This window comes from Heliconius melpomene, chromosome 18, assembly GCF_056956725.1.
Source record: "Heliconius melpomene rosina isolate 202511_hmr_F chromosome 18, ASM5695672v1, whole genome shotgun sequence".
NCBI classification, from domain to species: Eukaryota; Metazoa; Arthropoda; class Insecta; order Lepidoptera; family Nymphalidae; genus Heliconius; species Heliconius melpomene.
Genome location: NC_140406.1, coordinates 2,446,946 through 2,474,195, shown reverse-complemented (window position 1 = coordinate 2,474,195; position 27,250 = coordinate 2,446,946). Strand labels below are relative to the sequence as shown.

The 27,250-nt window shown below is 31.1% G+C and overlaps 1 protein-coding gene and 1 long non-coding RNA gene across 7 annotated transcripts in view; one reads left to right on the top strand and one right to left on the bottom strand.

Annotated features, from left to right (window-relative positions):
• Positions 1 to 27,250, bottom strand: part of LOC146529164 (uncharacterized) — a 90,234-nt gene that overhangs the window by 43,387 nt on the left and 19,597 nt on the right. For 2 of the 6 annotated variants that reach the window (XM_085201633.1, XM_085201634.1), the window contains exon 1: positions 3,709 to 3,948. The exons of 3 other annotated variants lie outside the window; for them this stretch is intronic. In XM_085201633.1, the coding sequence (XP_085057759.1) occupies positions 3,709 to 3,726 (18 nt within the window). In that variant the 5' untranslated portion in view covers positions 3,727 to 3,948. Of the gene's footprint in view, positions 1 to 3,708; positions 3,949 to 27,250 lie in introns of those variants that run through there. One more of the 6 variants, XM_085201635.1, reaches the window with a different exon arrangement.
• LOC146529165 (uncharacterized) lies at positions 8,516 to 10,043 on the top strand. The gene is made up of 2 exons (XR_014879028.1): positions 8,516 to 9,339; positions 9,619 to 10,043. It is a non-coding gene; the product is annotated as an uncharacterized LOC146529165 (long non-coding RNA).

Sequence of the window (27,250 nt, the reverse complement as noted above, 5' to 3'; positions counted from 1 at the left end):
GCCATTACTGCTAATTTTTGTACCAATTGACAGTTACACATACTGGTTTATAGAAAGTGTGTAAATAATTTCTGTGAATTAATTTTTATCATTATATATAAAATAATTTTTAAACGCTTTTTGGGACTTGGCAATTAAACGATATAGTGACAAAAAGATTTGCAGTTATATATTTTTCCCCTAGTCCTACGAAATTACTATAACTTAAAATATATAATATGATGGGACATTTTGAACTTAATTCAGTTGCAATTAAAAGATGAATAAAATATTGAAACTTTATTATATAAATATATCCCCCTATACGATATTCCTGTTATATTTGAACCCACAACTGTCGTATTCAGGCTTACGTCAAGCCGTTGACAAATAAATATTAAATAATTATAATGTGATGCATACAAATAAACACTAAGTGGTGCTTTTAACTGATAAGACTAAGCGCAATAATGTGAAGTTATACTGTGGAGAGAGCTCAAACATTAGTCAGTTACATAATAACTAATAACTCCATTAAAATAATAACAACATTTACGAAATATTTTAATATTTAAAAGACGATTTATTGGATAATGATAATATTCTAATATTCTATAACATTAAAAAAAAGTATACTTATTGAAATAAAAAAAAATGTTAATGATGAGACAATGATAAGTTGAGAGAAACATTTGTAAAGATGAGTGTTTCGGTATCTAGATTTAAATGTCTAAGGGATTAAAAAATAAAGAAGAGAACGAATCAAGAGTAAAAATATCACATGGCATATTGTAACTGCCCGGGGTCTCATGGTCTGATGGTCTCCGACCTCAGGTACAGTGGGTTACACCAAAACAATTGACGTTATCTGAAGATTTGTTCGATAAATGGTCTAAAAAGATTTTTTCAACTCGGACCAGCAGTTCCTAAGATTTCTTGATCAAAATCGTGAAAATTTCTTTCTTAAAAATAACTTTGAGCTACCTTACTAAATTGCTTCCTGCTATAATGAATGTTGTAAACAAAGAGTAGAATGTATATACAAAGCTAATAACGACAGTGAAAGTAACCAATGAACTTTTAAACAACAAATGACAGGTATCGCACATTATCACAATTTTCTGGTGAAAGTTGAGTAGAGTTGTATTTAGTTCATCGTGTTGACCTTATTTTTTTTTAATAAATACTGTAGTTAATAGTTGTTTATGTGTTTTCGAACTTTATATTTTAAATATTATATATATTAAAAATTATATTATAAGGCCTAATACATGATAAATACTTGTTATATAAGGTTTTATAATGTAATTGAATATATTAGCATTAAATCGGTATTCGATTCTTTGAGTCATATTCGTATAGTACTATATAATATATCACTTTATAAGTAGATAAATATTTTCTTAGTTTGTTTAGATAAAGTCAATTAAATAAAAATATTTTTTCTCAATATTATAACTACTGCGTATAACGTATTCAAATATTTGTCGCGTCGGTTAAGTTCGTTACATTAAGAGGAAGTCTCCTCTTAGAGTAAACAAACAGAACGGTCGATCGACGATACATGTACGAGTACATGTAGAATGAGCAGTACAAAAAAGGCATCGTATATCGTAATGTTGACTTACGATAAGTTCTTATCTAAGCAAATGTTGGGGGAATGATTTTTATCGATATTTTAACATATTATAACGGATTTTTGAAGTAAAATCTTGAACGAACTACTCACAATTTCATTTGAGAATACAGTTATTTTCATAAACCAGTTTAAAAAGCAACGGTTTTCTGGTTTATTGCTAATAAGATTTTTTTTTTCAAAATAAGGTAAATTATTGTGCATATACATACATATATGTATATATCATAACATGAACGAATGTCATGCATTCGCTAAGACTAAATAAATATAAGGTTCAACAGGCAATGTGAACATAGGATCAACGTAAAAATAATTTGTTTTACAAAATTAAAATATTGATATTCTTTGATGTTGTATTATAATTCCGAAAGTATTGGAATTTGCACTCGTGATCTATAAATATTGTATTCGTGTAAAAATATACTAGATTTTTATAATTTTTTAACTCATTAATTCCACAAATATTTTAGTTGATAGAACCTAATTATTTTAACACTGTTGTATTGTGAACTTTTAATGTTATATTTAATTAATAAATTAAAATTACGTACAAAATAATTCTAAAAATTTTATTCGATTTCTATTTATGTTCTAAAAATTAATAAGCTAAATGCATATATGTAATATATGTACAAGTTGTACAAAACGAACCCTATCTTGGCGTCATCTGGTGTAGCCGTAAAGGAATTCCTCAGCGGGAACATGCATACTCGTAGGTACGTAGTCTGTAAACGAAGTCAATGTAAACAAACTTAACAGCCGTACAGCCGCGCTCTCCGTTTGGGAGAGCTGCTTCAGTATAAATAGGTGCATTGCACTCGATAATAGGGTATACAAATACAAGCGTTTAACGAATAGACGTTGGTTATTTTTGAAATATACTAATAATACTGAGGTTTTTTATAAGGAAAAAGATATAAATCATCAGTTTCTTTACACTTATTAATTATATTTTTGGGCAGAGGGAACCTAGTGTCTTAACACTCTACTCTAACTACTCTAAGACTCTCCGTTACTTATTTTACGCCAGTTTGTTGAAGCATTGTGTGTTAAGTGGTGGGACTCAACACAGTGCCTTGCCTCGAAACCAGAGTGAGAAGAATGAAAATATGAAATATTTCATTTCCTCGAGTGGGAATAGAACCCACAACCCTCCGTGTTTATAGTCACACGTTTGTGCCCTTACGCCATGTATGACCTCAATTTATTTTATGTACTTTTTAAACCAGGGCGATAAAAACGTCGATAAAATATTAATATTAAGTTATAAACCAAATATTTAATATTAGTTCAAAATTAAAAGTCTTCTACTTGATACATTATTTTTATTCAGTAGACAATAACCTATTCGAAGTCCTCATAATAATATTTCAAGTTTTTTGTTATGATTACCCCCTGGAGATGTAGTCCAGTTTATATGATTTTAGTATCGATGTATATTTTACGAGACAGGAGAATAATATAATAGTATCGCTCTTGACTCCAAAGATAAATTATTAAACTCAAAACAGTTTTATTAAACTCATATAAATAATATGTACTTTTCTAAACATAATGAAAAATAGTTTTAAATACTTTACTAAGTGTATTTAATAATACAATATGAAATGTAAAAGTCAGGATATGACTACATTCATTATTTCTCATAAGGATACAACCGTAAATAGTCATGAACGCTATTGTTAATTCGTGACACCTAGATTATGTATGGAGACCAATGTTGAAACGCAATAAACTTCATTCATTGCATTGTTAGGACGACGTTTGGTAAACGTTTGCCAATATACAGCAATTTACAATGATCGTTATCTATTAAGATAATTTTAATTAGAGTATATATTGGTTGAAATTCAAAATAGTTTTACTATAAACACTAAGCAGTACTTAATGCTTGGAAAGTAGTAAGTTAATTATAAAAAATGTTTTTTTAACCTAAACAGTTTGTTGTTAATCAACATTACGTTACTATCTCCTGATCAAACAAAACATCAATAAAATTAACAAAATACACTTATGGCCTTAAAAGTCCAAAAATTCTCGGAGTAAATTTTTAGCAAAGACTTATTGCCAGGTAAATGTCGAGCACTCACCTCATAAACAGACGTCATGTTGAGTTCACAAATAGTAAACCGAATAAACAAAACTAAACTAACAGCACATCACAAAAAATATTTGAATTATAAAATAAAATAATTATAATTATATTGTAATGAGAAATTCAAATGTCAATATGCCAACTGTCAAACTTGCCGCGCGAAAAAAATAAAAGCGTAAAGCTCTACGGTATTCAGCCAGCGCGTGTGACGCGTACAATGTTTGGCCGGGACTGAGCGAGCGGCTGAATGGTTCTCGGGCCTCAGCTGGCCTGCTCAATGAAGCATCGAGTTCGGAGGTCACCGCTCATCCTGACCCCAGTCAATTCAAATTTCTCTACCCTATAAACCTACTACGACTTTATTTATTGTACTATAATAAATGAGTTGTTTTTTATTATTAGCCAAATCAGTTACCATAAGAAGATTGATTAATATTTTTATTTCTTTACGTTTTATGCATATATAGAAAAATAAATATAGCTTGTTTCTTATAGATATTTCTTGTTCTTTTTTAGCTTCGCAATTTATCTCGCATATGGATGCTGCACTTCGTTGTCCGCTTTCCGCCCGAATTCGAGACATTGCGTGTTCAGAAGCGTAATTCAATTTAACGCACAAATTAAATATACTAAATATAACGTTTAACAAATACCATACATAAATAAATAAATATATAAGTAAATTGTATTACTCAATAAAATTTAAATAACAATTTTCAACAAGCATGCAAATCATTGAAAGAATACTGCTCTCGTATGATTGTTGGTATAAAGCGGCCGAAATATTTGGCCGATTGACTCACAGTTCATCGACAGTTCGTTACTTGTTATATTAAATTTGTTAACGGAAATGCGCTTATTAGTCTTGAACTTGACGAGCAGACAAGGCAAAACACTGAACAATACGTTAACTATGTAAAGAAATTGAGACATGTTGATAATTATATGGTGGCATACAATGCTATAAAAAAGTGTTTAAATGTATGTAAGGGGAGTGAGTAATTTGAATTTGACACCAGCTAAAGTAATTAAATAAATGTATTATTTCTTATACGTTTTATGGAAGTAAAGTTTAATATTACCATCTGGGAGAATGACTCATTTAATCACTGCCATTCAAAAAAATATAAGAAGTAACGTTTTTTTAACTGCAAAAAAATATTCGAAACAAAACTGGTTTACACAATTTTGTCACATTTGTATTTTAATTAACTTCAATATTATAATAAAACTTAAGGTATACATTTTTGTCGTTCTTATAACAGGTATGTCTATGCATCAGATTCGTGTGAATTTTAAGATAAACAAAAAAAGTCACACACAAAAAATATTTCCGATCAACGACCATTTTTAAACTTTTATTATGAAACTAATAAATATATTATCTTTGTGCTTATTTAGTCATATGCGTAATGTGGAATTTAAACCAGTTTTGAGAAACATTTTTTTGTATTTGTGAATCGTAATATATATCTATAGAGGATTCGTAGGTGTCTATGGTAAATTATATAATGGTTTTTCCTAATATTATTTTATATTTTTATATACTAAAACACAACAGATCATTATTTATTATATATTTACATACATATTGAAATGTGTTATAATTTTAAAATATAGTCCTCTAGTCAAAAAATATACCGTACCCGTCTTTATTTTTTACCACGTATATAAAGACGGCGGCGGTCGGCGAATGTGGCGGCGGCGGTCGGCGAATGTGGAGGAGCAATGCTTTTAAATATAAATTACTAAAAAAAATTTAAATAAAACTAAACAAAATTCTTTTCAACGGCCACAGATAATTATAGAATCGGGATTGACAGCTTCTAAAGGTTAAATAATTCGTACTAGTTCTTAAACATTGGGGAGGTGCTAGGGGCGTTCCGTTATTGCAACAGTACCTACAGTTGCACACTAAGTTACGCTTGCCATTGTTCTATGAAGTAAATAGAGCAAAAACAACACGTTAAATTGTACAGCATACGTAGCTAAATTATATATGATATGTTCCTGATGTTAGGATAAAATTTTAATGGCGATTGAGGAGAAATGAGAGATTAATTTCTCCAGTTCAGATATATTTATATCAAAACAAACTGCTTTATTACAAGTAAATAGTATACCTATCATCATTAACCACATTTACGTAGTCATGTAATTATACAGACAAGTACAAGTAATTATGGAGTGACGTGCAAAATAGTGTCTCAAGGTCTACTACGACAAAAACTAGCTTCAATATTCTATAGAAGCGAATCCATCCATCGCATTCCCACGACAATCGATAACTAACAGTCCTGGGAAAAAACACAAAAGCAAGCCGCTAGTTTATTGCCAATGTCAGTTATATTAAATACTGCGAGAAAAGCCAACCCAAACCAGTGCTGTTTTAGATCTCGATAAATAGATATGGCAGGAATACTTTGTAGTATGATACGAGATAGTATCGACTATAATACTTGATTGCTATGGAAAGTTACGGATACATCATTATTTTCCATTTTAAGTTGTAAGAATTTGCCTAATCATTTCCAGATAATATTATTTAAATACTTTAATAATAACATTGTAAGTAAAATATTATGTACAAGTACTGAGGCCAGCCGTGGCGCAGGTGACTGTAAATGCGACAGGTTATGGGTTGCCTCTAGAATTCGGCGGATAGTGAGAAATGGACTTTACATTAGGTTTCCAGGATCCCTATGTCTACTTACTACTAAACTACTAAAAAAATGAACGAGTATATAATTGAAAAATTGAAATTTAATAGATACAATATTTTCTTATAAAATTATCACATCACCTGTTGTCATACATTTAGTATGAATATGTAATATTTGTATAAATGAAATCTAGTTCACAAAACGCATTGAGCTAATTTAAGCAGCTGGTTACACATACATTATTAGGTAACTAGTGGCCCGCCCGCGGCTTCGCCCGCTTGACCTAAGAAGACACTCCGTTTAATCCCATTCAAAAACAGAATTGACTGACAACTGTATAGAATGACTAGCGACCCTATTGCGGCTTCGCCCGCTTTAACTACTGGATTATACATATAATGTATGTTTTGATTTGATTTTCCAATTGTTTTAAACAGCAAGGATTTTTTAGTAGGTACCGTAATTTTAAATCTGTGCTACTAATCTTTTCAAGTACTTTTTAAAATATATTTAAATGACTATTTTTAAACGGAAGAAATTATAAACAAAAACCTACCTACTAATAACTACTACAAAAAATATGAAACCAAATATATCGCGCTGAAATAATACATTCAACTCGAAATATCCAATACGTGCAAACGCATCTAAATCTTCGTTGCTATAAAGGCTTTTTTTTCGAGCTTGTGGTTAATGCTGAAAAGAGTATTCTGTCCCTGATAAAAAGAAAGCACGACGTGGCTGCCTGTGAGGAAAATTAAATAGAATGCATCGGCCGGGAATCGAACCCGGGCCGCCCGCGTGGCAGACGAGTATTCTACCACTGAACCACCGATGCATGTAAGGCAGGCGGGCGCGGAAGCCTGGCAAGCGGCGAGCCGTTTCGCAGCAAGGATTTTTTGATATTGTAACAACTTCTAAAGTACTTATTAAAATGAAAAACAGTAAAAGACAGTTTTGGTCTACATTGAATGGCCAACGTAACTAATATACTTATTTGTATGCTGAGAGTAAGGGATAAGTGAAACTTGAGTAACATACAGCGTTTTTCTGTAAAACTATTCGCAATTTCGAAATAGTGTAAAAAGAAAATTTTATCTTCGTTTAACGTAGAAAATTAATAAAGTATTTTAAAGGATAAGGATTAATACCATTATGGAAAAATATGACTCACAATAAAAAATATATTGAAATTATTATTTTTAGACAGAAAAATGGTCAGTACACGTTATTCTTAAAAAATACGAATATGCCGTCGCGGACTTTTTTGTACATCTTATTAAGAGGAACAATACTCCAGTACATTTTTTTCATGTAGTACTTACCATTAAAGCAGCGCATGCGCGAAAGTGTCTCAACGGGTAGGACTTTATACACATTTATCGTATTTATGTTAATTTACATAAGAATGTACAAATAATAAACTATATATAAACCTTCTAGGAAAAATACTCGACCTAATGGTGAAAACTGCATGAAAATCCGTTGGGTGGTTTAGAAGAAGAAGAGTTAGAAACAACAGACAGACACGAAAAGCGACTGTGTTTTATAAGATATAGGATGTGTAATATATTTATTTAGGATCGCCATAATTAAAGAACAACAACAACAATATTTATTTATTACTTTAATCTGTAATCCTCTAATATGATTTTTTTACCACATTATTGTAATTTCTATAATTTGAAAGATTTTTGATCGTCTTGAATTTAAAAATACGACCAATGAATACCAAATGATATTTGATATTCATATTTATAATAATATACTTTGAACTTAAAGCTAATTATTTATTATACGTATATTTTTTTGTAACATAACATAACATTATTTGAATTGTAACCTAATGGTTACTTTATGACATGTTGTTTTGATTTATTTTTATAAATTTCTAACCTAAAACCTAACTTCAGAAGTGCGACAAATATCTCCATTGCTTTGGCTTTCAAGGAACAAAATAATTATACTCTCTAGTTCTGTTTAGTTTATTTACATTACTTTGTTGAACTACCTTCTATTTCATTAGTTTTTACAAAGAAACGATATGTGACCAATCTAGAATTACATGTAACTTATCTGTGGTTTAAACATATATTTATTCTATAACATTTTTAGATTTTATTAAAAATAAATGCTAACGCGGGTAAGCGAAGAAAAAGATGGCGTCTCGAGTGATGGCGACGGTCGTATTGTGTTGAATTGTAAAGCTATTTTAATTATTTTCTTAAAGAGTGAAGTTTTAAGTATTACAATATTGGGATATAAATATACATACGATAAATACGTACATCGTATAATTGAATCATACAAATTGATTGGAGGATGGCGGGGATCCGGTCGGGGTGGTGCCGGGGGCGTGTTACTTTAACTTTTAAAAAGTGGCGTTGTTTTAGTGCGAAACTGAATTATTTATCAAAAAGGATAATATATTTTGCATGGAATTAGAGGTATTGGTGATATAAAGGTGAAAGAGACCTCAGAGTGGATAAGTGTTGTAGGATTAATATTTTTAATTATAATTTTTAGGTTATAAGAAATAGGTTTAATTATTGTTTGTATTTAAAGTTTAAGTTCTATATAAATGTATTTATACAGTATTATCACCAATACAAGAAAAGCAAGAATCTCCATTATCATCAATTAGTGGCAATTACAACCTGATAGGCCCTTGCCAGATCTTGCTATTGAAAAAGAACCGAAAAAGCCCAACGAAGATGCCAACGAAAATACAAGACATGAAAGTGATGTTCATATAGAGGGAGATGAAGAAGTAGAAGGGGAGGAAGGAGTTGAAAGATATCTTCTTCTTCCCCTTCCACGTCTTCTTCTTCAGAAGAGTAGGAAGAAGATGAAAACGGGGAGGAAGAGGAAGAGAAGTCTTTCTACCACAATTTATTGCAAGATTTTCTTTACTTTATTTTTTGTAGTTGAAGAAAAGTATGAAAGTCTTGCGAAAAATTCTGGTATGTTACAAATTTCTTATTTCTAATTCAGATTTATTTCTTATATGATTTTATTTCCAATCCAGTCTCATTCCAGTGATTATAGTTAATTATAGACATAATGGAGACGTCACATTGCAATTTTTTCGGCCTCATTTTATAATTTAATTAAAATCCAACAGCACTGTTCCTCGAATATGTAATAGTAATTCAATATAATAAAAAAATCAAATAACTGGCCTTCGTGTTATTCAACCGCGTAATAAGTGCTAAAATAAAAATATAATATATATATTTCAGGTGCAAGCAGCATTTAAGCGGAAATTATGCCACAGGCTCATCATTCTACCTCAATAGAGTGGAGACCGATGGATCGATGTATCTGTATTCTCGGGGTCTTCTAGATAGAAGAAGCTATTATTTCATACGGACTCCTAGAAGTGCCCTTGCCTCAGAGTTATTTGAATACAATTCCAGAAACTTCCACACCAATAAGAAAATCAAAAATGGTTCCTAGGCGATATAGAAAACGATCAACTCCCTATTCTTCTTCGTCTCATAGCCGTAAGAGTGCAGGCCTTCAAACATCATTTTCTGATGACGACCAGACTGGGCCACGTTTCGGAATTTGTTCTTTGTGGGAACACCAACCATTTAAAATCTTTGCTCTCGCAGAGATCATATTTGTTCGTAAATTATAATATAAGAAATATAACACAGGAAAATTATGTTTACTTTTATGTAATTATGAATATAATTGATATTTAAACTGAGTAATTCATTTTTGTTATATTTTATTTGATTAAAATTAAATAATAATACTGTCTATGTTATATACGATTATAAATAATATAAATTTAGTAAGAATATGATTTGAATTTTAAATACAAAAATGCTCATAGGCTTTTGGTGTCTATAGCCACAATAGGATAAAAATAGGTACAAAAAGGCGATGTCGACTGTATCATTTATAGATACGAGTATTATTGAAACAATTTTCCTTAAAAATAATATGATACAGACAAGAAATTCAAAAGCAATATTTTTGCTTTCTATTATTGTTTTAAGTGTCCCTCTATCCATTTCAGTCAGAAATACTAAATGTACAGACAAAATATTTTCACTTTTTTATTATAGATAAAAGAGATAAAAGATAAGAGATAGAGATTAAAAACTAAAAGGCTGAATAAATAAAAAAATAAACACATTGCCAAAAGAATGACTCGATAACGCTTATTACAATCACCTGCCGATTCTTTTAGGCAAAGGAAATGGATTTAAATTTTAATAAATAAATATACATCCTAAATCTTAGATAAGTTTATGTAAGGAATATAATTTTTACTTATATGTGTTACATAATATATAATATATCCATTTATATGTTAAATAACACGAAAAATAAGCAATTACATCAAAATTTTTTTCAGTCTTACAATTTGTCTCTCATAGGATAGACAGAGAGATAGTGGTAAAACACACCGTTGTTCGCCATCCGCCTAAATTCGAAACGTTGATGAGAATTAATCGAACCCACAACCATCACTTATTCTTATAATGACTTAACACAACATATTTTTTCATTTTCGTTATTGTAATAGATTTCCATATTTACAATAGGAAAACGAACTTGAACTTTTATACTGAAACTTAATACGTCTTATTCTAGGCCACAAGGTTCACTTCAGTCGCTTATCGTTAACTAATTATAAGTCTGTCTATTTAATTAAATATTTTATTTGTACAAAGATTCCACTGGGCTTAAAAGATTTTTTATAGCTTCACGCTAGCAGCGTGATATAATTGATTCGATTGAATATATAAAAGAAAATTCTATCAATTTTCGAAACGTAATGAAAATGAGTAGAAAGAAAACTCGTGTTTCTATAAAAAAAATCTATCCTGCTAATAATTTATTTGTTATGTCTATAGGGGTATAGCAATTCTTACTTAATATACATTAAAAGTATATATATTGTATTTTGACACATTTACTTGTATAGTTTTGTTTTGTGTGTTCTCCTACATATGAAAATAACTTATAGCTTAAATATTACATAGATATATACAAAAAATATAATACCCTAAAGAATCACGACAAGGACATCAACTTTACCTAATTATACCTAGAAATGAGTAAGCTAATTACAAGATAGCTTGTACACGAACTCAGAATTCTCACGTGGTTGGAGCTGCAGGGTTTCGGCACATTTCGTCGTTAATCCGGTTTTTATGACAACTTTCTAGTGATTCCCGCGCGGATCCTTAAAAGTGCTAATGTATTTTATTATACACCTTCTTTTCTTATTTTATATATGCGAGTATAACAATCTTTTATTGTATCTATCTGATAAAAAGATACGACTTTCTCTTAAGCTCTTTTTTCTTTTGTTTGGTCTCCGTGACGAAATGGTCGCTCATATACTGTTTTCTAAAAATTTTACTCTCTTAATGTATTGTAGATAGATGGGAAAATCGAATTTGAAGTAAACGTGAGTTAACAAACAGAGCAGCATAGTTACGGTAACAAGAATCTATGCCATATAATAGTTCTGTTTCACTACAAAAAATATAATTATACAAACATAATAATGTATTTTTAATTTGTAAATAATATATTTTTTTTCACTCATATGTATATACAATATACAAAACCTTGAGCTTTAGTTAGACACCAAGTTGAATTCTGCTTCTTAACAACTACTAAAACTGGGGCCTGTTCACTAGTTTCGTCCAATTAGTTTTTTTATATTTTATCATTAAATTATTATTCGTTTCTACCACATGATTTACTCGTCGTTACATTTATTATAAAAAAATAATACACCTTGAAGAACATAGCTTTGATATACTAAAAATCACTTTCACAATATTTATTTTTACATAATAGGTATATAATATCCACACAATACAAACCAATCTAAATAGAGAACACAAATAGGTTATTCTGTTTCAGTATAAAACGATGCGATTGTATCTAAATCAATGATCCTGCTCGATCGTAACACTTATCGTATCCATGCATCTATCTATCTATCTATCTATCTATCTATCTATCTGTAAAACGCAAACCATAACCTATTTGCATGTAAACTGTTTCTAATTAGCATTTACCACACATATTTATTGCTACAAAATCTTAGATTACGGTTTTCTCATATAAGAGGAGGTAGGAGGAGGTATGAGGTAGGTAGCGTGTAAAATCTTTTTGCGAAATCTTTTACGATTTCTTAATAGTATAGATGTTGGGCTGTTAATATTTTATTAATAAGAACGAACTAATTATTGTAGGTTTACATTATATTCCAAAAACAATACCTCATGTTCTTTAATAATTAGATTTAAAGCGGCGTTAAGTTACGCAGTACATATCAATATAATGCTCATAAAGGAAAATGGCTATAACTAATATCTCCGTAATTTAAATAAGAAACCAAAAAAAAAAACATCCATTTTGTTAATAAATTATGTTAAAATATGACACTAAATTTAAAGTAGCGTGTGTGACAGCGAATGTCGATACTGCAGGACTCGTGGAAATGTGAAAAATTCGTGAGTTTCGGTCACGATTAGTTCAGTTTAGACTTGTTGTTTTGAGACAATTTCAAACAACTGTATAATATTAGATGATAATTTTAAATAAGTAGAAACATTATGTTAAGATTTATCGTCAATAACCGTTACTTTTACTTTTATTTCACATGTTGAAAAGAAATACCGTATTTTTAGTATGTGCTATATATATTTAATATTTTTAAGGTGTCATTCCACACTTAGGAAAAGAAATACTTTTTTGAAAACGTATAAAAAATTTGAGAGTAGCGAGATTTGAAATCGCGCCAGAGTTTTCAAGAATCCGTCCGAGCCCTCTGAAATGTTACAAATATTTAGCGGAAATTTGTAAAAATTTTCCTACAAAGATGCTAAAAACGTAAATAACTTGTAATAAGCATACAACAAGTTCGACATAACTTGATACACATACAATAGATTGACCCTATGGCTTAGTATTCAGAGCACTGGGACGATTTAAAAGAGGCGCGGATTCAAATTCCTCTACGTTCAATTTTAATACGTTTTAAAAAAAATATCTAGATAATAAAAATATATACACCTAGACGTAACTACAAGTTCAAATCCATTTCCAAATAAAATAAAAACAAGACACTACACGTATACCTACATCGAATGTACTGTTACAAATAGTACGTAGATAGGTCGTCCGCGAGCATCCATTTCTCAGATACTTCGCCCCAGACAAATGATACTAGATACCTATTTGTGGGCAACATTTTATTTCTTTATCTGCTCGCAATCAAACAAATTGCTGCACTGCGTGAACCATTCATTATTTTTATCATTGCACTTTAGAAATTGCATCGGCTATCTTTGTCAATATGACTTCTCGTAATAACTCAAATTAAAATATAGATTTAGATGTTTTTATTACATGTACTTATTCCACTTTTTTGTGTATAACTTCTAAGGTCCGTGCTTATAAATCTCAATTCTCAACTCTGAGATCGATCTAGAGATGTCGTTTCAATAATCTATAAATGAATACGACATCTCAAGATATCGCACTTTTAGAATGATAGTGATACAAATAGAACCTTGATTTTAAGAAAGAAAAAAGATATATAGATAAATAAATGAACAATTAATTTAAGAAGAATTTACTAGTGTATCATCTAAACTGATTTTGTAAGCCTAATTTTTGTACAAAAACGTAATTGTACACATGTTTATTTGACGTTTCCCAAAACTTGATGTTTTTAAAAGGTCTCTATAATTCTAAAGGTGTGATATATCTTAGAATTGAGAGTTATAAGTACAGGGCTAAGGGTTGATCATTTTGCGTTCACGCAGAGGCATTATTATGTAAATGTTGAAACTCAACGTTGCTCTTTGCTTTTTTCCCGAATAAAGAATGGATTTGTTTAAATTCAAAATTACCTCCGAGTAAGAACCGAACCCACTATCATTCCATTTAGAGTTTCCAACAACATTTATCTGAGACAGTGATGTCAACGATTCATCACTTTGAGCTATTTCCATACAATGAGTGCCACAGAAGGCACTAGGTCCATTTGATAAATAGTCTATTCACACGAAACCCTGATATTCTTGGAAGGAAACAGTAGAACTTCAGGTTAAACCTTTAGACTTGCTAAGTACTAATGAATAATGGTTTCAAGTAAAAACAAGGACCAAAGGAGCTTATCAGGAAAAGGTTGGTTACAAGACTGCTTGTTTAGCATTTTTGTAGTCTAATGAGCCGCCGTGATTTTAGATATATGTATAAGGATCGCATTCTCAGAATAATGACTAAATTAGGCCTAAAGAGGCCAGTTGTGGCGCAGGGGCAGCATGTGGCTACAGTAAGCGCGACGGTTTGTGGGTTCGATTCACTTATAGAAATACCTGGTACTTTGAAAATCAAATTTTATAAACTTATAACTATATAACTATAAACCAATACAAGTCAAGTGCAAGTATTATATACTACGTTTAAAAGTATTACTGTGAAATTTACCTTCATATATGCTTTAAAAATTTTTACTAAAAGGTTGATTTATCTTGAGGAGTGAAATTGGGGAACAGAGTGACTTGACACTAAGTTACCACTGAAGCTGTTTTTTTTTATTTTACAAATCAGTAAATCTCTTTTAAACATGTTCTTATTACACAAGAGTTTAATAATTTAACTTATACAGACGCCACTTGCTCATTAAGTATGTGATAACCGGAAATGATTAGTACACCATTTTTTTTCAATATGTTAATATTTTAATTATAAATCAATAAATATATAACCGCGAAACGTGACTTTAATGTTTCCGGCGCCTTAAATACTTAATTAGCTTACGTATTAACACTTTGTAAGTGCCACTCAAAATTCGTTTTCGCTTTTTGCAATATGTTTCAATTTTAAATTATTAAAACAAACATTTTAAAGAATTGTGGTATTAAAATATAACATGATATAAGCAGATTATGACATTAAATATATATTTAAAATAGGCGGACATTAGAGAACGAATACAGTAAGTACCACTGTACCCCAATATAGTCAGTAATAGGATTTATGACGTCATTGCAAGGCAACTAATTAGGTACAGATATTGAAAAGATTAGGGAATAAAGATACTCATTAATTCTTATGAGTTTGTGCAAAAATAGTCAAACTTTGAGCAATCGACAAAACAGAGGCTGTTTCGTCGAAATTTTCAAAATTTCCCTCGAGTGGGAATCGAACCCACACGTTGTGTCACGTTGTGTCACGTTTGTGACCCCATGTCACGACTGGCCTCAACACATACATTATAAATGATACTACAGGATTATTTATTAATGTATGTGTAATCTATAAAGGATTATTTATTAATGTAATTTAAAATACCTTCTCACATTTTAGTCCACAATGTGCGTTTTCCCTTAGTCGTGATTGAGACACGTCCAACAATTGTTTGGACTTCAGAACATAACGGTCCCGATGGGTCAGAGCTAACTTCCTCGCCGGTTTACACACTCATTTGAATTTATGCTTTAGAGCCTTTTGTATATTAAACGTAGTTTTCCTGACGACCCTATTTCAATGTTATGATGTTATCTTTCTTTTGTATATGGCTATCGCGGCATTTGGTCCCCATTCAGAAAAGCTGCATTTTTCCATATAAATGGAAATTTTATATTGAAAAGAACAACTGTCGAGTTTCTTGCCATCTCTTCTCGGCAGAACTGAAGAACCTTTCCGAGCAGGTGACAACATTATTTTCTTTATTATTATTTCAAGCATAAAAAAAGAAAAACAAATTTCGTGGACGAACCACTATTCTTGATGATATAACGGAAAGATTATGAGGATACAATGTCCGGCGTACAAGATTTGATATTTTTTTTATTTTTATTTTTTTGTTGATTTCTAATAATAAACTTTATTTTTTAAAAAAAATTCTAGCTTTACTTTAATATTTACTCACCCAAATGCAAAGCTTAGTTAAAAACTCGCGAACTGTACTTATTGATTTATCATCTCTATATAGATATTCGTATACCAACCATCCACCGTTACCGAAGATTTTCAGAACAATATACGTATAGTATTCACAATTTATATAACGTTTTGATGTCGTAGGCGTGCGGCGAGTCCGTGCGAACAGCTCGTTAAGTTTTATAGCATTAGCTACATTGAGCAAATTGTTTAGAATATCGATTTCAAAAGTATTTCACATGTTACTATATATATATTTCAGTATAATAACATATAATTGCTGATGTAAAAGATATTTTTTTAATTGATAGTAACTTTTTTGAGGGCAGAGGCATGTTCCTACGATGTTAAACATGACAGGTTGTGAGTTCAATTTCCCCTCGAGAAAAAGAAATATTTAATATTTTCAGTTTTTTATAGCTCTGGTAAAGAGACAAAGCGTGGCGATGAGTTCAGTCATTCAACTTCTATTCTTCATTCAACAATGCCTCTAAAATTTAGCCGATAGTGGGGAACGGAAGTGTTTTAATGAGAACATGAAACCAGTATTTTACCATTAGCTTCCCGGGTTCCTCTCTCTATCCTGCTGTACGGGATACAGAACATTTATTGGCTAAAATATTTAAAACGCATAATTTTAATAAATCACAAGTCCGCCCGTCCGACAGCCATGGTTCACGTCGCGTCGTGACAGGCGATCTTGCACGGATAGATTTGACGTGTATCTCGATGATAAGATACTATCTCATACAATTTATATTGTGAACAAAATTCAACTGTTTCTAACTTAAATGCTAGAAAGTGTGTGTGTTAATTAATAAAACAAAAAAATAGGAAAACAAAGAATTATATATAATTGTTACCTGTCGAATTTCATAAAATCTATTGCTTTTACTATTTTTGAAAGTAAATTGCTTAAAAAATATTTTAAATATATAATTATAGCAGTGTACGTAACACTAATGTTTTTTTATTAGTACTTATATTTCTAAAGCATAATCTTATACATTTAAGAACTTTAGTTCCATATGTAAATTACTATGCACATTTAAAGTACAGTCGACCGTAACCTATTGAACCAATTGAATAGATACCAAATAGTATGAAACAAAATTATTTTCCTAAAACAAAGAAACTATGGGAACACAACACAAATTGATAAGATCATAATTAATATTCAACAGTAAAAGCAGCAGTTTCAAATAAAAAATACCAGTAATATATCAACCGGACCATTGTTCTTGAGTTACGCCGGAAGCGTTGTAACTAGGTACTATTAGTGCTCTAATGTAAGCTACCCATTTATAGTATCTAATACTAAATATTCATATAAATTACTGTTATTACAGTTTAATATTTTGCTAACATGTGTTGTTGCTTCCAGCAATTCAATAACTATATTATTATACTCATTTGTATCCCGAATATAGCATGGTAGGCACAAGGAACCTAATGTCAGACATTTTAGCTCACCACGTTCCGCCTAATCATCGAGACATGGCGTGTCGACTGCGAGTGGTGGTGCTTAATGCCTCGGTTTGTCTTTTTAAAGTTAGATTCTGAGCCGCTGTGTCACAATAGCCTGATTAAATTAATTTAATAATTTACTATTTATTAATTATTAACAATTAAACAATAAATGATTTTCACAAAATTAATAATAAACGGCGTTAAGTTTCGCCATTTAATACGCAATGGTTTAAATGATCTAATATCAAGGTTATTCGATATCAGTAAAAATTTTAACTGCAAAGTTATGATTGAGGATCATCAAATTTCTTCAATCGATCATAATAAGATATAACTGAGAAGAGATTTAATTATTATAATTAAATATCGCTTGCATGATGCAAGTTGGCAGAGTTGGTAAATCAATTTTATATTAACTGTTCTTTCTAAAAAAATTTTTTTTTTACATTTAAACATAACATAAATTTTCTTAATACATATAAATAATTGTTAAAAATAAACATATTTTACCATATATATAGATAGACTGACGTTTTCTCTTTCAGTTCTTTATCAGGACAAGAATTTGAAGAATGCAATGTAAACCTCCAGCTACCACTACCACCGTGCCCGTACTGGTGTACATCCGCATTACGTCAAGACAATACTCATTGTTAAACTTTTTACACGAGAGCTTTACGTTTGGAATGTATGCAATTGTAATCGTTTAATATAGTATGGAAATATTATCCAAACTACTTGTAGTACAAATATGTTTTGTTTTATCTTTTATGCTCATTTTTCATTGTTTTCATTCTAATAAAATGAAAATTTTGAGTAGATGTAGGCGCCCTGGAAGAGCGTTTGGTTTTAAATACGCTGGTTGTGGGTTCGATTCGTACTCGGTGGAATCAATTATTTTCTTTTATTCGTTCTGGTGATAAATAAAAGCATGAATGAATTTAGGTCTTTATCTTCTGACATGGATAAATTGATCTTGTAGAAGCAATTTTTCAACTTATACAGTAAATAAATGTCAAAAAGTACATATTCTATGTTTTTTCTTTTATTTTAACATCAAATAATAAAAATTTATTAAGCATTGAATTTAAAATCAAAAATACAATAAATTTATCTGAAATCTACCTTGTTTAATTTAATATAATTAGGACAAGCCAATAAGAAAAAAAAAACCAGGACAATGACCCACCACACAAAAACAACAAAAATTTGTTTGTATATTAAAATTAAATGTAAATTATGACTAAACGGCAGTGCAAGGCTCAAGTTACTTACATATTACTGAGTATGTTTGTGTTCCTTAATATTATTTAACGTATTGACTTTATAACGGTTGACTAAACAAAAAAAAGCACTTGAGAATATTGAGAAATATGTATATTGCTTGAGGCCGTCATGATACTTGTGGGTTCAAACCCCACTCGGAGGGTGATTATGCTTAAATTTTATTTTCCTATGCTCTGGTAAACAGCGCAGCGTTCAATTCCGCCCTTAATCAGACACTGTAGTGTCTCGAAAATTGCATCTAGAGTGAGTAGAATGCCCTAACACTAGTTTCCCTGCCTACGCTGCTTTTTTATTTAAATTTCTATAATTATGCACAAGCGTCTATATAAACTGAGGCAAATCGCGGCGTTGAGATCCGCCATTCAACACACAATAAAACAAATCTAAACATCCTTATAAGATATGATAATATAATTCTTAGATGAACACTTATAATAAACAAATAACACCTATGTAAGCTTCGAGGTAGAAAGTAAAAAGCGTGTGGTCGTATGTTTAGTATATACATACATATTACGTACATGATTTTTTAACAAGTGTTGTGAAACGAAACCTTGTGTTTTAAAAAGGATATAAATATGATTAGTATAATACGGTTAGATTATAAAAATGTTTTCAAAAATAACATACGAGAAAATGTTAAGGGTAGTTATATTTTGATTTATTTTTTTAACCAGTCTATCGCCTGTTTCTGAGATATTTCTTGTTCAGTACCAGAACCTTACAATGATATATTTTTCTCTTTAGTTTAACGTTCTATCCCGCACAGGATAGGCAGAGAGGGTAGGAACCTAGGAACGTAGACACTCGATTCCCATTAAGAAATTTCCGTTCTCCAATTTCCGGGGAATTCTGGATGAGTGGCATTGTGTGTTGAGTGGCGACACCTCGCTATGCCTCGTCACCAGAGCTAAGAAATAACAATATTAAATATAAATTTCTTTCCTGTACCATGACTGGTCTCACGATAATACTAACGAATATGATTAAGTTATTACAATTTCAACTATATCAGATTATCAACACTCGATTACAATAAACAAACAAGAACACATATAACTGAGTAAAAACAAGCTCAAACGTAACAAACACTACTTTCTAAACAATTTACCTATATATGTCTTATATATAGATAAATGTATATATAGTCCTTTTGTGCGTTAATTGGATTATACAATGCCAGCTAATGAAGTACCGTCAGCAGCGACAAGTGCCTAACGATGAATATAATAAAGCTTCGCGAAACGCGAAAGCCCTGATGTGGAAATCAGATATTGGCTATTTATTGGTTAGAGGATCTAAATGTATGTACGTAGTTTAGATTATCTCACTAATTATGTGATAAATTATTGTATGGACGGTAGTTAAGCTTCTTTTAATTTTACTGTATTTGGAATATACCAGAGGTAGAGGAAATATAGTGTTAAGACACTCCATTTGCGGGTCTCTGTGTGATTTTCAAAACATTGCAACAAAAAAACTTTAAGAAAATAATAAGGAAAAATCTTTTTTCCTGGTTGTTTCTTTTTAACTGTAAAGTAATTTGCAGAACATAACTGTAAAACGTACATCCCGATAAGAAATTCCGGAAGACCAAAATTAACTGATTGAAAAATGCCTTGTGCCGTTATTTAAATTTATTTTTAGATTTAATTTGCAGCGGGATTTTCGTTATTACTAAAATTATTTTCTATACTGTTTACTAATAATTTACCAATTGGCTTGTGTAAGTAACACTCTTTGTCTTACTAACAGCTTATACTTTATCTACTGAATTACATACACATAAAACTTTTCAGACACATATTGCATAGACGAAACTATTAAACTTAGAAGGTTGGAATTTGGCACACCTTAGGGAGTGTAAGGGAGTACCAAGAGGGAATCCTCAAAAATCCTATGAAAATGGAAAAAGGAGGGAGAACAAGTATTAAAAACATAACATACTACTTCTTACTAAGTAAAACAACATTTTATACATTATTTCCTAGATTTTTAACTAATTCCCACCGATTTTTGAAAAAAAGGCGTCAAATATATCTTAAGCACAATAAAAAGCGTATAAAAACACAGTTCAGGTGCTATCGAGTGCACTTGACCGTCGAGTGTCGAGTGTCGGGTGTCGGGTGTCCAGTGTCGGGCAATTAATGAACTTTCGCTGTGGCCTTCATAGCGCGTCCCAGTACACTACAGCCGGCGGCGGTCGAGCTTTCACGTATAAATATTGTTATTTTACTATATATTTTAGAATAGCAATACTATTTTGTCATAAAAAATTATTTAAAGTATTATATAGAGTATATTTTTTTCCACTTTTCCATTCAATTTTTTTACTAAATAGTCTTAGTTCACTGCTAATTCTATTCGTATTATATGACTTTCAGCAATAACAAACTAGTTTTCCAGTGTTAAGATACTCCGATCCTCACGTATCGGCCAATTTTCAAAAAATTACGTGTTGAGAGGCAGAGTTCAACGCCGCGCTTTGGTTACCAGAGAGTGAAAATAAAAATTTCTTTTACAACGAGATGGTGCTTCACTGCGACTCAATTGTCTTACCAGTTTAAAGTTAATCTACTTTGAGAGTAAAATAAAATAATACTTATACATTTAAAAGCTAAAATACATCAAAACTTTCTCAAGTAAGTTGCATTTGCAGGTCATATCGTGATTGTTTCTTTATTGAATTCGATCTCCGAGATCACGATTTATGTACGAGTAAAGATGTGTCGCGGTGGCCACGATTAGTAAATTTATTTAAACAATATTTTTTTAGTACCTTGCAAGTAGTATGTTACCTCGCTAAAATATTTCACAATTTTTTTACTGTTTCCACAATGTTATAAAAATCTTATAAATAAGTCATGGTAGGTAAATCTAATAAAATATATAAACTAATGTAATTAAAAAATCGAACCCACAACTGTAGCCACCACCCCCCAGCATGCAGATTTGCCAAGCTACGCTGAGCACACCGGGACTTTAATTCAAATAAAAAGCGGAGAATAGGTTGTTTTATAACATTAGGTTCTCTCTGCTTACCCTGCTATGCCAATTTTGAATAGAATTAAAATAAAGCTATTTGTAATTGTGTTATAGAGTAAATATTTTTCATTAAAACCAACGTTTCTTTTTTTTTTCAATATCAAATATGTATAGACAAAACATGTTATACTTATTATTTAAGTCTTCAGTAAGGAAGTATTACTAGGCAATATAAACATAACAAAAAAAATAATATTAACTAAGCATAATATACCCTGTAATATGACTTTGCAAATTACGATACAGATAGAAACACAAGCTTTCATTGTAGGTACAATCGTTGGTTCATTTTTTTATTTGTAACCCCACTTTCACTTGCCAAGTGATCGCTGTTACAAAACACGTTTTAGCATAACGTGAGTTTTTTAATGGACTTTAAAATATCCATTTTTCATCAAGAAAGAAGATCGAAAGTGACCGTAACATGAAGCGAGACGTCTGTGCTTTAGAATTTGGTTCAATAGAGAGGGTGTGGTAGGGGTTCATCTATTGTGTAAATATTTGTACAGAATTTGTGAGGTTTTAAAAATTCGTAGAAAATTCTTATAATGTATTTATAAGCAAACGACTTAGAGTTACTTAGTTGTAACTCTAAGTCGTTTGCTTATTTAAATTCTGGACATTTATTTGGTTGACTTAAAAAAACTAATTTGCAATCTTGAGAAGCAGTATATTTTACAGCCCTGTGCGACGTCAATACATAATATATTAGGATCTAATGTCAACTAAGCACTAATCAATGCCTCTGAGTGCGACTAAATGAAAAAACCTTCAAGAAGAAGTAACTATATGATTCTATAAAATACAATAATAAACAATACTAAAAAAAGAATTTCCATATATTTTATTGCATGTAAACGTTTCGTGCGTAAACCAAACTATGCCAATGTGTCAGTACTTGACTCGATTCCAATTTTGAACTGCTATTATAAACGAGATATACTGTACGTATTTCAATAAGAAGTACCAAGGTACTTTTTAAGGTGTAGATACCTACATAGTTTTCGTAAGAATGAGATATTACTTCCTTTTCAATAATTATTTCATAAATGTTTATTTGGTTGGATGAGGACAAAGGTGGGGTTTAAATTCACTACTCAACAACTGGTGATAATTGTGTGTTAGGTGACGTAACCTAACGCCACGCTTTATTTCTTAATTTTAATGACACAAAAATATTAATATACTTAATTTATAGCTAACGTTTTAAATTTTTATTGATTATGCAAAAAAGCTCCATAAAATATATAAATCTTGGACACAAAAGGATAAGAGTAGGCGTAGTTTGCGACGTGTAAAATTTTTTTATGTGAAAGAAGCCTTTTAAGCATTTTTTTATACAACTTAAATCCTGCTTTTACCAAAAATTTATTCATTTTCACAATTTCGGAATGTCATCCGTTATATTATGATTCTATTTAATTTTATAAGAAAACGGATATAAACCGCATAGAGTCTGTGCAAGAAAATACGTATAAATATTTATATTATAATAAATATAAATATAGCGAAAATAAGTATAAATATTTATATTGTCGATGATTGCAACCTTTGAACTCACACCTCTCTCCGACTTCTTACATAGACTATTACATAAAAAAAAAATCAAACAAATGCGACTACATTATAATTCTGAACTAGGAAGCGATAACCACAAATGTGATATTGTAAAGTGTAAACGCAAAGGTTGTAGGTTCGATTCCTATTCGGGGTAATTAAATATTTAATTTTCTATTTCATTTCCTTTCTCTGGTACAGGCCATTGTGTTGCCTTGACTCGGCGTAAAAGAGTGTCATAATACTAGGTTCCCAGGTTCCCTGTGTCTACCCTACTATTTAGAAGCCACAGCGTGAAGCTAAAAAATACTACTAAAACAAATCAGAAAGCGTATAACACAATCATGATCTACAATCAGAGACACAAGCCTATAAGCCTACTGTACTATATTAACCGAGTTCGAAGATAATTATTTATGTTTGACATAATAATGTCACGCGAATCGAATATATAGTCATTCGTTCGTTCTTACGTCAATCAAAGAGATTGTGAGTTTGACATCCGTGACGGCGGTACGCTGAGTGACAAAATTAATATACCTAAATTATTTTTATTTCTGCGCTCAAAACGCAAAAGATGTCTCAACACTAGGTTCCCTCTGTTCCTCCCAGCGTCCAGAATATTACTAAATCAGAGTAGACATAATTTAATAATACAATAAGAACAGACTCATCATTGTAAATATTAATTATCACTTTAAAATATATAATTTAACTAAGAACACGCATTTGGAAGAGATTACTTTAAAATATAGCTACCGTAAACCCGTGAATGCGGAAGCTATAATTCTTTCGTCTGCACTGCCCTAAATATTGTGATTTATTTTAAAAGCCACTTACCGTTTGCTCTTCTGAACTTCTAAAATTCGTGTCGACATCGACGACGATGATGACTTCTTCTACATATACTTCTAAAATTATAATATTCTGAAATTTTCGTATCCTATCTACATATGTATTTAATCCGTCGTGGCGTAATAGATACGTGCGTGTGACTGTAAACGCGGCGGATATGAGTTCGATTCCCACTTGAAAAAAATACTTATCATTTCATTATTCTAATAACAAGATAAAGCGAAGCGATTATTTCCGCCGCTCAACACGGAATATTTAGAAGTGGAAAGAAGATGATAGAGCGCACTGTCTTAACACTTGCTTCCCTCCGCCTATCTTGCTAAATGCGGGATACAGCGTGAAGGTTAAAAAAAAACAATTGTGAATAGTCAGAATATAATTGTTTATTACATATATTTTTAAAAAGAAGGTGCTGCTGTTTATCTTGGAATAATTTTTTTGTATCGTATCTTAATGAGTACGGATACGTATTACATTCGTTCACGCTCTATCAAAGGTAACGGTACTAATTCGTAATACGCAGTTTTTATAGGATTTTTGTACAAAATGTGAAAGGTTGTCCTCTTACGGCTTAAACTTTTATATGATTGTAAATTTTAAAAGTGGATTTGTTGAGTAACTATGGTTATTACTTAACTGTAGTTATTTATAAATATTTAACTTCACTGCGTTTGAAATTCAAATTAATTTTAAATTAGATAAATCTTTTACGCATTTACAAAGGCTTCTTTGTCATAAACATATCATTTCTGAATACTGGAAGCCGAATACTGGAAGCACTGCGTGTTGAGTGGCGTAAGTTAACGCCGCGTTTTGCCTCGTTACCGTTACCGAGGAAATGTAAATATTAAATATTTAATTTCCTCGAGTGGGAACTGACAGTTCAACCTGTCGCTTTTACAGTCTCATACTTGTGCCCCTGCGCCACGCCTGGCCTCAAAATTTTTATTGTATACGTAAAAGCTATAAAAAGACTCGAAATCTTATACATTATTTGATCATACGTAAAGTGTGCATGGGACCAGGACAATCCAAGTGTGTGAGAACAGGACCCACCAAGTGGCTAGATGCTAATTGTTGCACCATCCCGTTTTCTATCGTAAGGCACTATCGGCGTTCGATCGCCATTACTGTTAGATAGCGTGTGTGGTCTCTACTTACCAGCTTTGTTTTATATGGATTTTTATTCTCTATCTAATTAAAGATAGACTTTGTTGCAAGTCATAGGTATGTTTAATTTAATATATTTGTATTTGTGTTGAAAGTGCAGGAAATTTCGTATAATTTAGAAGTAAAAAAATATGAAGCAAGATTTTTTATGAAATATCTTAATATAAGTTGGGCGGACGTAAATTTTTAGCGTACTATATAACAGTTAATTTAAAACATTTTCTTCTACGTTATACAGTAACTTTTAAATTAGTTTAAAGAACAAAAGTTACAAAACTTAAGAAACATAAATTTACTACAAACTCGGTATATCCCGGTAGTACCTTATAAAGCAAAGGAGGGACGATCAATTGAGATCTCTACCTTAATTGCATTTACAATTAACGATGTATTTTCCATCGTGACTGAACACGCCCCTAGATCTCTAATATTTATATTACGTTAGTTATCGATCGTGACTGTTCCTTGCGCGCGTCGTTTGAAATATTGGAGGGTACGTCTAACTGTAAGTATTAAATAAATTTAAATGTAAAATGTTGCATAATTGCATATTATTAATATTGTTATTTATTTTTATTTCAACTTCAGGTATTTGTTTCATATTAAGGTGTGGATAGAGAACCTTTAAGAATACTCTAAGAATCGCCATATTGGAAAGGTGTGTTGTGAAAAATAAAACTTTTAAAATCAAAGGAAATATCTTTGGAGGATATTCTTCCTTCATTATCCAACTTGAACGAAACAAATCAATCTAATGTTTCTTTCAAGTTTCTTCCGTTCTGTCCTTTTATTACAGCGTCCAATAATGTGAACAATTACTCTATCCCTTCTTTCTAAACTTACTCATAAATATTTCTATACGTATAAATAAGTAAAAATATTAAATAAATATAAACTAAAACTAAATCGCTTCAAGTTGAGAAATATGAAGCTTGCAAAAAAAAGGAAGTTTCCAGCCGAGAGGAGAGGCAACTATTACGTATTACATCCGCAGTTTATCGCATAAAAAGTGCAAGACCCGAGTCTAGTCGTGGTGCATCCTGTCGGTACTGAATTGGTCGTTTACTATAAAATAAAAGGCAAATAAGCATAATCTTGTAGGTACTTGGAAAATGGAAGGTCGCGCGTGATGTGGCCTGCATTGTCTTCTAGTAGACGTTAGCTCACTTGGCCCTTTCGTTCTTTGCCATCAACTTGTCTGAAATTGGCCTTACAAATGCTTTCTCGTGCAATTTTGTATGTTTAAAATTGTTACTTGTTCAGCTTTTTATTATAGAAAATATGTTTTATCTACACGGTTTAGAGGCTATCGTGAAACAGCACAAATAGGATTGCAAGCGCATTGGTTGTGAGTTCAATTCCTCCTCAAAACTTGCACGGTCCGTGGAAAACGGAGTGCTTTAACACTAGCTTATCTTAGCTTACCCCGCCCGCTATTTGCATCACGCACTAAGTTTAAACGTATACATTAGAGTGTATGAAAAAATATCGAATGGAATTGTGATAGTCGAAGTCAGATAGTGGAAGTATTTTCCTTTTCATTCTTACAATTAG